This window comes from Sminthopsis crassicaudata, chromosome 2 (assembly GCF_048593235.1).
Source record: "Sminthopsis crassicaudata isolate SCR6 chromosome 2, ASM4859323v1, whole genome shotgun sequence".
Taxonomy (NCBI): domain Eukaryota; kingdom Metazoa; phylum Chordata; class Mammalia; order Dasyuromorphia; family Dasyuridae; genus Sminthopsis; species Sminthopsis crassicaudata.
Window position 1 is genome coordinate 616,862,930 of NC_133618.1, and position 13,330 is coordinate 616,876,259.

At 37.3% G+C, this 13,330-nt stretch overlaps 1 protein-coding gene across 2 annotated transcripts in view; it reads left to right on the plus strand.

Moving 5' to 3' along the window:
• Nucleotides 1-13,330, plus strand: part of ANTXRL (ANTXR like) — an 83,623-nt gene that overhangs the window by 52,510 nt on the left and 17,783 nt on the right. For both annotated transcript variants that reach the window (XM_074296146.1, XM_074296145.1), the window contains exons 13-17: nt 1,475-1,570; nt 3,844-3,882; nt 4,814-4,912; nt 5,611-5,778; nt 7,076-7,156. In XM_074296146.1, the coding sequence (XP_074152247.1) occupies nt 1,475-1,570; nt 3,844-3,882; nt 4,814-4,912; nt 5,611-5,778; nt 7,076-7,156 (483 nt within the window). The remainder of the gene's footprint in view (nt 1-1,474; nt 1,571-3,843; nt 3,883-4,813; nt 4,913-5,610; nt 5,779-7,075; nt 7,157-13,330) is intronic.

Below are 13,330 nucleotides of genomic sequence, written 5' to 3' on the forward strand. Positions count from 1 at the left end.
TCTCTTTTCCTTCCTCTAAAGCTCATTTTCCTACCTCCTCAGATTCACAATCTATAAATAGAGGTTATAACTCCCTTTCATATTAGTTCTTCCATTAATCTGATACCTGAAAGGCCAGCTGGTTAAAAAAAAAACTCAATCCTTTTCTGCAAATACTTAGAATTAGGATTATATGTGCTTTCAGTATATGGAAAATTTGGACAGGAAGAAGAGGAATGCCTGAGGAGGGAGTTGTATCTCTGCTCAATTAGCTTTTTTCTTGATTCTGGTACCAACTTGCAGAGTCTTAACTACTATTTACTTAATTGTCTCCATCTAAGGGAAAGTATGTGGGTATGACTCTATGATCACTTGTCCCTGCACATCCCAGCCCATCAGCAAAATTAGCTTTCCAAACCTTTTTTTACAAATTATTTTGCACTTTTTAAAAAATATAACTCCAACCAACTAAATTCTCCCTTTCTCTCTTTGTTTTAATTTGAAGTAAAGTGACCCTTGTAATTCCTCTCCCACATTCTCTGCTGACTTTCATATTCAGAATCTGCTTAATCTCTCCATCATGTGTGAATTTTCCTCTTTCCTTTCCTTAGTTCTGTTTTTCTATTTTTCAGTTCTTGAATGTCAATACTTAGATATCACATAGATGTTTACCATAAATAGAGGGGGTGATATTCGAACATGGAATGGAAAATTAGGCTAAATGACACTGATTGATAAAATTGATGAGAGGCAGCATAGTTCAGTAAATAGGACACTGGACTTGGCATCCGGAGGTCTTGGTTCAAAACCTGCCTCAGATGCTAGCTGTGTGACCTTGGCAGGTCACTTAGCCTCTCAGTAGGAGGAGCACTGAATGTGGAAACAAGAGACCTGGGTTTAATAGCTGGATGATTTCTGTCATTGTACCTCTAGATCTTCGTTTCCTTGTTTGTAAAATGAAGTTATATATCCCAGAGGGTTGTTGAGACAAATCGCTTCATTAACTCTAAGCACTAGTAGTGTTAACCATTATTTCTCTCACTGTGTGTCAGTAATCTACTAAATGATATTTCAGCTTTTAAAAAATCTCCATAAACTAACTTAAGGTGTCCCAATAAGCCTGAATCTCCTAGATTTTTTAATCACCTGACTCTGGGATTCCATGGGGGTGAAGGAATAAAGTTTAGGATTTCTACATGAACTGTGAGTCAGTGACTGTATACTTGCTCCTGGGATGATATTATCATAAAACAGACTTATTTGAGTGATCAACCAAGCATTGTTGAGCTGCTTATTAATGAGGAATTCCTCATATCCCTTTCTGTTAGGAGAAATTTTGGTTATCCCTGACATCCTATTGATGAGCAGTGATATTAGCAAAGCAGAGATGACCCATTGTTCTGTCTGTTATGCCTTTGATCTCATTCTGTGATGTCTTTTTAAATTGGACCCTCTGACAATTAGGGAAGTGATTGGACATTTCCTTTGTTTGCAGCTCAGTGGAACAATTCTCTTCATTGCCCTGTTGATTCTGTTTCTGTTACTGGCCCTGGCCCTTCTCTGGTGGTTCTGGCCTCTTTGCTGCACAGTGGTAAGTACTTGTTGGACACCATCTTATCATTAAGATACATAGAAAAATACACAAGCTTCCAGGATGAGTGATGGGTGAGAACCTAAGATTTCTGCTGTTCCAAATCTCTCTCCTCCCTCTTCTTCCTTTCCCATGCAGTGCTGCCAGTTCCTTCAGGGATGAGGGCAGATACATGACATTAACAGAGAAGGATTGATGAGACATACCTCTAGCATTTCTCAGTATCCTCCCTAAAGTAGAAAAGGCATCATAAATGATGAATACATTCTTAAGCCAGCCACAATAATCCGTTTTACCCATAAAATAATTAATAATCCATGTGTGAAACAATCTTGGAGAAAGCAATGTTGCATGAATGCTACATGGGAAAGAATATAGATATATTTGTAGATAGAATCACACATACCGGGTTTGGAGGGGGTGACATCTATTATTTTTCTGAAAACACAATTCTGTCTCTTTTCTACATTGATGAAGCAAGAAAACTTGTCAGCAAAATATCTTACAAACTACATACATAAACTTAATGGAGAGTAGCTTTAAAAAAAATTCTTTCTCTGAGCAGGGTTGGATTTTGTTGTTATTCTTGTTGTTAAATAGAAGTTAAACTTAAGAGATGGTGGCTCAAAGTTTAGCCCCAGTGCTTGCTAGCTAGGGATCCTTGCACCAGTCACTAAAACCATTTCCTCATCTGTAAGATGAGAATAAAACTACTTGTACTAATCAGAGTTGTGAAGAAAGCATTTTACAAAACTTAAAGTAATATTATATTATGTGGGTTATTAACAATATTTTCTATAGTTTTCATTGTAAATATATATGATGAGTTGGGAGGTAGCCTAAGAATCTAAGCAACATTTACAGTGTTATTTATATGAGAAAATTTATTCTGAATTCCAATTTACTGACTTAATTTTTAAAAATTCAACATGTTTTCAAGTTTGTGATTTCTGCATAGATCAAAAAATTGGATGAATCAGAATAATTCAAAAGACTGAATTAACCAGAAAATTAGCCAAAAGGTAGGAAGGAAGGAAGGAAGGAAGGAAAGAAGGAAGGAAGGAAGGAAGGAAGGAAGGAAGGAAGGAAGGAAGGAAGGAAGGAAGGAAGGAAGGAAGGAAGGAAGGAAGGAAGGAAGGAAGGAAGGAAGGAAGGAAGGAAGGAAGGAAGGAAGGAAGGAAGGAGGGAGAAAGGGAAGAAGAGAGGAATGGGAGAAGGGAGGGAGGAAAAGAAAGCAAAGGAAAGAAATAAGTATTTATTAAAATTTTATTATAAGCATTTGAGATACAAAAATCAACTGAAAGTACCTGCCCTCAAGAAGATTTACATTCTAATATGGGGGAAAAACAGACAACAGAGGGTTAAAAGAGAAAGGAGGTAGAAATAAATACACTGTTCACAAGATTATAAATCCAGAAATCAGAAATCTATCTAGAAGAGGAAGGAAAATCCAGGAAGAACTCACCAATGGGAGAAGGGGATAGACTTGCAAAGGGATATTTCAGATTGAGAAGGCTATAGGGCTGATTGATTATGACTGAAAGGTCCCAGGTGCAAGTTCCAGGATAAGACAGTGGCAGCAGCATGGTTCCAAATTCAAGAATACCTAGGAGAGACAGAAACAGAGAGAGAATAGAAGGAGGAGGAGGGAGGGAGAGAGGGAAAGAGGGAGAGAGAGAACATCTTTGGAGTGCTTACTCTGTTCCAGGATATGTGATAAGTATTTGAGATGCAAGTGACAAGGAAGACAGTTCTTGCAGAACCTCAAGGAGTTTATATTCTTATTAGAAAAGAAAATACCTACTGAGGAGCTGGAAAGAGTGGGGTGAAGTATGTGATGTAGAGACAGCCAGAAAAGGTTATAGAAGCCTAGTCCCAGGCAAAATGAGGCAAACTCACCCTTTTCAAAACCTGGCATCCTACGTTTTTTGTTGGGGGTAAAAGGGAAAGATCAGGGTCAGATACAACTGAACAACTGATTAACAAAAATAAAAAAGAATGTGGCCACAGTGGAGGCAGCATGAAGAGGGAAGTAGTCTATGCCTTCTCCAAGCTAACAATGAGAATAGTATTTGTTTCCATAATTTATTTCTACTCTTTTGCAGTGTCTAGCAGTTAAAGAAGTCGTATACTCCAGAACTGATAAATGGGAAACTTTTCTTTAATGACAATAAATAGGTCCAGAGAAATGGTTATTTGCTTCCTGCTTTCCACAGCAGGATAAGAGGATGGCCATGAAGCCTTCTTAAAACTGTGCTTTTGTATGATTCCAGGTGATTAAGGAACCACCCCCACCTCCACCCCCACCAGCGGTAAGTAGTATTAATTCTAACTGTTGCAGCATTACAGGAAAAGTGACTCCCTTTAGGTTTTTTGTCGTTTTGTTTTTGCTTTTTTTTTTCTGAACAAAGGAGCAAGTTAGTCTTAGAAGGAACAAAAGGGGAAAAGCAATAGATGATGTTTGATAATGTTTAGAATTGAAGACAACTTTCCTGATATTACCCATCCACTTCACAAACCAAATACTGTGCCTTTCCCATCAAATTACTCATTCTTGGGTTGCCTATTGCAGACAACATCTAAGCTGCCTACTGAATTAAATAAGGACTTTGAAAGTTCAATAAGTGATGTCCTGCTGTTAGAATGACTGCTCACAGTGGCCCCAAGAGCATCACCATGAATGAGTGTCCCTGTCCCTCACTCTCATAGCTAATCAATGATTTCATTGAGTGAGTTGCCATCTCACTTGTTCTGCTACAAGGCAGTAGCCTGTCTCATGCACAATTCATTCCCACGGTGTGGCCGTCTGTGCCCTCCCAAGCAAACTGTGCTCATGAATCTTTTATACAGAGTTGATATAAATAAAGGTGGCCTGGAGAGAGACGAAGAAGGGACACCATGATGCTTGCAGGCTTCTCAGGGAAGAACCACAGCTGTGAAAACAATAGGGTTTTATTTGCCGTTAACATGTAAATACACCATGCCAGGGCCAACCAATCTGGAGATACTATGGGACTTGGCGTTATCCAAGATAGTTTGCATCCATCACCTGGCAAGTCTCTGACAAATCTATAGATCTAATTCCAGTTCATTCTGTATATACCTTATCCATACATTGCTGTTTGCATATTGTCATTAGACTGTGAGCTCCTTGTGTTTTTACCTTTATTTGTATCCTCAGTGCTTTAGCACAGTTCCTGGCACTTGTTTAAGCACCTAATAAATTCTTGGTGACTTGACTAGGACTCAGATGAAGAAGATGGATTGCCCAAAAAAAAGTGGCCAACAGTGGATGCCTCTTATTATGGTGGCCGAGGAGTTGGAGGGATTAAAAGAATGGAGGTAAGAAGAATTTACTCCCTTTTGAATAATCATTATTGACCTTGACCAGAGGAAATGAAAGGCAGAACTTATGTGAGAGAGATAAGATTTGTCTTGTTTATTGATTTTATGAATTGTTCTGGTTCTTTGTTGTCATTAATTTGGGCTTGAGGAGTAGGGGAGAAAGGACACTCAGTATCTTTAACTCATGGTGTCAAAAAGATAGCTCAAGATCTAGTTTCCAGACTTGCCCATTTTCACTAAGAGTGATTTTGGTGGACTCCTTCTGTGAAGTCAAAAGGGTCTCTAGCAGACTGCCTGGAATTTCCAAACATTTGGGGCTGGTTCATATTTATTCAATTCCAAGACCTGCCTCGTGAGAAACTGTATAAAGATGATGTCATCAGGTTAGGGAATGTCTTGGATTTCAAACCACTGGACCAACACATGGACAAATAAGGAAATATTGAGTCATAGATACATCAGGCCTGTCCTCACTCAGACTGAAAAATGGAAAAGAAAAACCTTAAGTCTGTTTGATCCATTTGAAAATTGATTTGGCAAAGTTCAAAGGACTCAAACTAGGAGTTCTCAAGTTTCCAGTCAAAGGGGATGGGGAAGAGAAAATCCTTAAGTAGATTATGAACAACTGTGTGAAAAAGAACTTAAGTTGGCAACATTTTCAGACATGCATTTTCTTTTTCTGTCCTTCTATTCAGGTGAGATGGGGAGACAAAGGCTCAACAGAGGAAGGGGCCAAACTGGAAAAGCCCAAAAATGCTGTCATCAAATTACCAGAACAAGAATTTGAGCCATGGGAGCCTAAACCAAAGAAGCACAGCAGGAAAGAGCTTCCTTCACAGAGAAAATGGTACACTCCCATCAAGGTGAGGTCAAGAAGCGTTTCCTTAGATTCTCCATTTACAGGGCTTGTAGGAGTTAGAACTGGAGGAGGCGTTGAAACATGGAGGACACTCATCCCCACCTATAGAAGACAGTGTATATTCAAAAAAGTACCATGGTCTATCCCAAAGGTCTTTGATCTAACAAAACAATAAGCGTTTATTTGATGATTACCATGTGCCAGGCACTATGCTGAATTCTGGGAATATAAACTTAAAAACTCAAGAAACTTACATTTTGATGGGGGTGGACAGCCCACAAAGGGAGAACTAAAAGGAGCAGGGAAGTTTTGAGAAGGGGATAAGCCCTTGATAGGGCACACTGAACCAACAGCATAGCTCAAAATAAAGCATGACTAGCCCAGTCCCATCCCCAAATGGAGGCCCCGAAGGAAATTCACCAATGTGAGAAAGTGGTTCACGTGGTAGAGTGATGTTCTGGGTGAGAAAGTCCCAGGACAGAATCTTGCAAGGAAATAATAGTAGCTTTACCCACTCTTTGGTAATATAAATGCTTCTTGACTTGATTTGACCTCCCTTAGCCTACCTCCGGTACCCAAATAGTGTTGAATTCAGAAGACAGCATAAGCAGCAGTAATATCATGAAGTTTTATCATGTGGATCAATATAGGGTGTCTAAGAATTGGGAGTGAAAAGAGTTTGATTCCCTCTGCCTCCAAAACAGCTATGCCCTATGGGGGCTGAACATGACATAATCATCACTTCCCAAATCTCTTCGATTTGTCAGTCAGAGGAACTATTTGTGGGGGAGGTCTAATTCCATTTCAGTTTATACAGTGCTCAATTTGAAATCATAAGACCTTAGTTTTAATGACTTTCCATATATAAGACATTGAGCCTTAGTCTGTTCATATGAAGATGAAAGCATTAAATGGTTACAGATGTTTTCATCTCAGAATCATTGTTCCTATTATAAATAATCACTTCATTTTCCCTCATGGTCTACAATCTTTAATTTTCCAATTACCTTTAGGATCCTCAAACTCTCCATTTCCTTCTGGACATCCCCTTTTTCTGCAGAAATTATTCTCCTTCACCAGCAGCCTTGACTTTAAATCTTAATCCTGATCTCAAGTTCCCCCCCCAAAAAAATTATATCTTATAAGAGATGAATTTTGGTTTTTGGGGAAAAAAATCACTATTTTATGGGATAATGCTTAATTTGTAAATATGATCAGTACCACACAGAAAAATTAGTTATCTAAATCATGGCTTTAAAATCAACAAAAGCTAAAAACTAATAATATGTGGCCTTTTTTAGGGCAAACTGGATGCTTTGTGGGCATTGGTTCGACAAGGGTATGACCAAGTATCACTTATGAGACCCCAGCCAGGAGACAAGGTAAGACATCACAACTGTGGTCTTCTTTTATGGCCAGTAGTGCACTTCTCTTATTCCTTCAAGAATCTTTCTGGTGGATATGGCTCTTTTCAACAATGAGATGATTCAGGGAGATTCCAATAGACCTGTGATGGAGAAAGTCATCTGCATCCAGAACAAGAATTATGGGGACTGAATGTGGATCACAAAGTAGTATTTTCACCTTTGTTTATTGTTGTTTGCTTGCTTTTTGTTATCTTTTCCATTTTTCTTTCCTTTTTGATCTGATTTTTCTTGTGCAGCATGATAAATGTGGAAATATGTACAGAGAAAAAATAGAATCTTTCAGGGCAGCTCAGTAGCACAGTGGATAGAGTACCCTGGAGTAAGAAGAACCTGAGTTCAAATGCAGCCTCATACACTAGCTGTGTCACTTAACCCTGGTTGCTTCTAACCACCATAAAAAAAAAACCTTAAAAACATAAACAAAACAAAACAAAACAAAGAAAGGTGACATTTGAGTTCAGCCTCGGAGGAAGCTTGGTTTAAAGTAATGAAGGTGAGGAGGGAAAACATTCCAGGTACAGGGAACAACTTATACAAAGACATATACATGACATATATCATGTATGGAGGATAACTGATGAGCCAATTTTGATGGGATGTAGAGAACATTATTGGGCGCAGTTGGAACATAAAGTACATTAAGGGGAGCCATGTATAATCAGACTAGAAAAATAATCTTGAGCCAAGTTATGAAGAATTTTGAATGTCAAAGGAAATTATATTTTACCCAGAATCATAAGGGAGCCACTGAAATTTCTTAATCAAAGATGTGACATGGTCCTACTTACTAAATAATGTCAGTTTGATAGCTATTGTGGATTGGAGAAAGGAAAGATCAAAAATAGGAAGACCAATCTACTTTCCCGATGGGGTGATGGCCTAAATTATGGTGGTTATATTAAGGGTAGAGGGGTGATAAATGCAAGAGCTCTTAGAGAAGTAAAAATCAACAAGATTTGACAAATGATGGGATATGGGTCAGTGAGTGATAATGAAGAATTGAGGATAATTCCTAGGTGACCAGAAGAATGGAATAGGTAAATATAAAGGATGGGGTGGGTTTAAGGAGAAAGATAACGAGTTCAGTTTTGGGCATGTTCAGTTTGAAATGTCTATGGGATTTCCAAGCGGAAGCAGTTAAAGATTTGGGACCAAACTCAATCATCTCTTAAATCCAAAATTGACTTCAATATGAAGGGAAAGTTAATATTTCTTATCTAAGCATTAAATCAACATAAAAATCAGCTTTATGAGCACTCAGAATCATTACCTTGAACACAATCATAAAAATTTATTTTATGTAGTATACTTAGAGTCAATTACACTTAATAAATTTTCACTTTATATCCCATCACCAGTTAGAAGAATCTTTCACCAATAAATAATGATTAGTTTCTTCCTTTTTGGTTTTGATGTCTTAAGTCAGTGGTCCTCAAACTTTTTAAATGGGGGCCAGTTCACTGTCCCTCAGACTGTGGGAGAGCCGGACTATAGTAAAAACAAAAGCTCACACTCTGTCTCTGCCCCTCAGCCCATTTTCCATAACCCGGCGGGCCACATAAATGTCCTCAGCGGGTCGCATCTGGCCGCGGACTGTAGTTTGAGAACCCCTGTCTTAAGTGATAATTTTTATGTTAGAATTCATTTATGCTATTACTTTCCAAGGTAAGTATCTATCCCTACATTGCTAGAATGTCACAATGTAGCTACTCTAAAGAGTTATATCCTGTAGGAAAGCTAAAATGCAAGCCAACCATTCCTCAGTTCCTGTAATTAATTTGCTACAAATCTAAAGTGAGCAAGTGGCAAATTCTTTGGAGGATAGTTTCATCTCTTTTTTCCATCATCTCTTGATAATTCTGGAGTAAAATCAAATCTCTGAGATGTACTCCCTGCTAAACTTTATGAATTCTGACACGGAATCCCAGTACGGAAACTGATTGTCAGATGATTGCTCTTATCCGAAATGAGCATCTTTAAATAACGAGTCTTGGAGTTGGAAATCAGAACAGCTTAGAGTGTCCTGCACATGGGAGATGCTCAACAAATGTTGGTTAAATTGAATTAAAGATGCCAAGCCAAGTTTCTCCATTTAGGTTGGGCTCCCAGTATTGGATATGTTTCATTGTAATAAGGCCATTTGAAAAAAGCTAGGTACGCATCTAACTCTGGCAGATTTTATCATATGGGTTTAAATAGAGGCAAAGCTTATTTGTCAAATAGGAATGTTATGAAATATGGGTACCACTTATAATCAGTGTTATTTTTCACTATTCATGCATCTATGTATACTTTTTTTCTTTAAAAAAAAAACAGCTTATATTTAATCCATGGATCAGATGCTGCTTTGCCTATTGAGAGAGAGCTGAATTAATTGATCACATGAGATTACTTCTAACCTTCTGATTCTATAATAATATTTTCACTCCTCACATTTTCCTAAAAATTAGCAAAGTTATAAATAAATCATGAAAAAAATCTATGTAGTATCTAGGAGGATAGGTAAGCATTTGGACCTTGCAGAGACATAGCAGAAGTCTCCATATCGTTCCAGTTCAGAAATTGAAAGATGAACACCACTGGTACCAAACAGTCTATTTGCTGGTTGAATGGGAAATCCTTGGGCAGCTGGACTTCAGGCTTCGCAATGACTTTTTAGATCTGCCTATGGGTTCTTGAATGGGCCTTTTAGTCCCAGCTGTATTTTGATAGAAGTTGCATTATAGAATCTGATTTCATCCCATGCCTTTCCCTGGCGCTGCTGGTGGATTTCTGTCACCCACAACACAATACCACCACTGTGGTCAAGGCAGCCCCGAAACATTTCCAAACAAGGGCACTCAGTTACTCACATGTAAAGTGCTCCTGGGTGGTAAAAGAAAAGACAAAAAAAGAACAAGGCTGAGGTTAATTAAAGCAGGACAAGCCAAATAGGGGGCAAAGTCAACGAATCAAATGTTCATCAAGGCAAGAGGATAGAAAAGATCTTATTGTCAAGCAGTAGTAGAAGTCAGCTCCCCTTTGTGGCCAACAAAATTAGCTTGATTTGGCAAAAGCCTGAAAAGGAAGTAATAAATGATTCCAAATCATTCTGTTTTTCTAAACACAATTATTTGAAACTAAGATTACAAAGAAGGAAATCCTAGTGCAAAGAACCTTGGATTGGGAATCAATGCTGCTGGTTACTATACTTTGCCACTAATGTTTTGTAGTGTCAGTCATCACTTAGACCTTTGAGTTTCAACTAATCCATCCCAAATTAGCAGATGCCAGAAAGACATATTTATTCAAGTGGTTTGAGCTCTTTGGAAGAAAATTCTTTGAGTTTTTGGCCCAAGATATGATTATATAGAATAGCAGTCTCAGGGTTGGGAAACTAGAACTCCAATAAGATCTGGGTTCAAGTGGCATTGGCTATTTGACACTTAAATCACTTAACCTCTCAATGCCCCAGGGAATCCTACAATGATAGTAACAATAATAAAGATGATTGATGATGATGATGAATGCAGAGAATGGACTAGATCTGTGATTTGTTGTACATATGGAATTCCTGGGTAAGGAAACTTCCTCTAAAATTGAAAGTCTAAATCTTCCAAGCAATTTATTATCTTAGACAGTTGCCTTAGATTCTGAGAGTTTTGATTGATCCAGGATCACAAAGCTATTTCATATCAGATTTGAATCTAGGTCCAAATTCAGCTCACTCTCTCTAGTATATCACACCAAGCCTCTCTATCATAATAATAACAATAATAATGGCTAATATTTACATAGCACTTTAAGATTTGCCAAGAGGGGGCAGCTAGGTGGCCCAGTGGATAGAGCACCAGCCTCGAATTCAGGAGGACCCGAGTTCAAATCTGGCCTCAAACACTTAACACTTCCTAGCTGTGTGACCCTGGGCAAGTCACTTAACCCCAGCCTCAGGAGAAAAAAAAATTTGCCAAGAGCTTTTAAAAAAAATTGTTTTATTTTTAATTTGTGAAGCAAAATAATGTTTCCATGATATAATAATAAAAAAGATGATTGCACATGAAATTGTAAATCTACTATGTAGAACATGCTATTTTCTTTAAACATACAACAAAATTTTCATGTAAATTTCTTTTTTTCCTTCTTTATTTTTTCCCTCGCCCTGCCCTACAGATGGCCACCAATAGACACAGATAGATGTGTGTGTATGTGTGTGTAAAACTATTCTATACATATTTCTATTTATCAGTTCTTTCTCTGGATACAGATAGTGTCTTTCTTCATATATCCTTTATAGTTAATTTGGGTATTTATAATAGTGAAAATAACATTTTATCATGATGTTCTCTTGGTTTTGCTCATTTCACTCTTCATTATTTCATGCTAGTCTATGTTTTTCTGAGATCATTGAACTTATCATTTCTTATAGCTCAGTAGTATTCTACCATGATCAAATACCACAACTTATTTAGCCATTCCCCATTTGAGAGAGCTGCTATAAAACATTTTAGAACATACAAGTTCTAAAGCATTTTCCTTTTTTCCCTAATCGTCTTTGGAAATACACTTAGTATAACCTATATTGAATTGTTTGCATTTTCAGTTTGGTGGGTGCATTGGGCAAAGAGAAAGGGAGAGAATCTGGAACTCAAAGTTTTAAAAATAAACATTAAAAATTATTTTTAACATGTAACTAGGGAAAAATAAAATACTAAATAAAGCAAAATAAAAGGAAATAGACCTATCAGTGTTATTGCTGGGTCAAGGGATATAGATAGCAATAATTCTTTGGATATAATTCCAGATTGCTCTCCAAAATGATTAGATCAGTTTGTAAACATTATCTCATTTGATCCTCATAACTATCCAACGAGATAGGTACTATTATTCTAACTATTTTACAGATGAGGAAATTGAGTTTAAGTGATACTATGACTTGATCAGGGTCACAAGCTATTAAGTGTCTAAGGTAAGATTCAAATTCAGATGATTCTGATTTCAAGTGTAAAGTCCTATTCACTACTTCTAAGGCTTCTTAATCTTTTTTGTTTGTTTGTTTAATAGACCACTTTTGTAGTCTGGTGACATCTAGGGATTACTTCTCAAAATAATGTTTTTAAATCATTGAAGGAAATGTTCAATTTCAGTAAGATTTTAGTGAAAATAAGATATATTTTCCTATCTAAGTTCACAGGAATACCCCTCAAACATCTATCCAAGGCCTCATGGTTAAGTGCCCCTACACTATACAGCTACCTACATTTAATACTTAAAAAATGCAGAATAGGTTCCACTCTTCATGGATAGGAGACTTCTGAGAGTTCTCTTCAATCACAAAATCACTAATCCAGAGCTGCCTCTCCTCTACTATGAAAAAAAGTTTAGGCTACTTGAAATTTCCATTTTTAAAGTTTTTTTTATTATTTTAAAAATACTAATAACTTTCTTGAAGTTCTTGGCATTGTATGGCTTCTAACATATAGAGGAGGGAATTTTGCAGATAGAGTGGGATCCATGAGAATAGCAAGGTTGAGAAAATGTTTTTTTTGGAGGGAAAAAGGTCTTTTTATTCTGGATTATATAACAGATTATGCAAAGAAATCTGACAATATCCATGCTTGCTGTGACACGCTGACTCATCAGTATGATTCATGCTATATTTCCAAATCCATTCCTTGTCATTTCATATGACCCTTGTTTCCATTCTTTAACATGGGAGAAATAATCATTGAAAGGCAGTATGGTATAATGGGTAGAGAACCAACTTTGGAGTTAGTAAGACCTGGATTCAAGTTTAACTTCTGACACATACAGGCTATGTGACCTTTGGGAAACCTTTTTTATGCCTTTGGCAACTCTCAAAATTCAAAGAAGGTATCAGTCTGCACTGAAAGAGGGAGTTTCCTTACTGGGATGTCCCTATACTGATCAAATCACAGATATGGTAAAAATTAATAAATAGCTAACAGATGCTGATTTTTTTAAGTACCTAAGGAAATGCCAACTTTTAGGAACCATAAACAACCCATTCAGGGCAACAAATAAGCACTTTACCCCCATGTTTTATCATATCCAGATATTCTTGGATGCTAGCTCAGGAGCCTCTGCCCATTTTTGATAGTTGCACCACTCTGGGACTAAACAGTACAAATG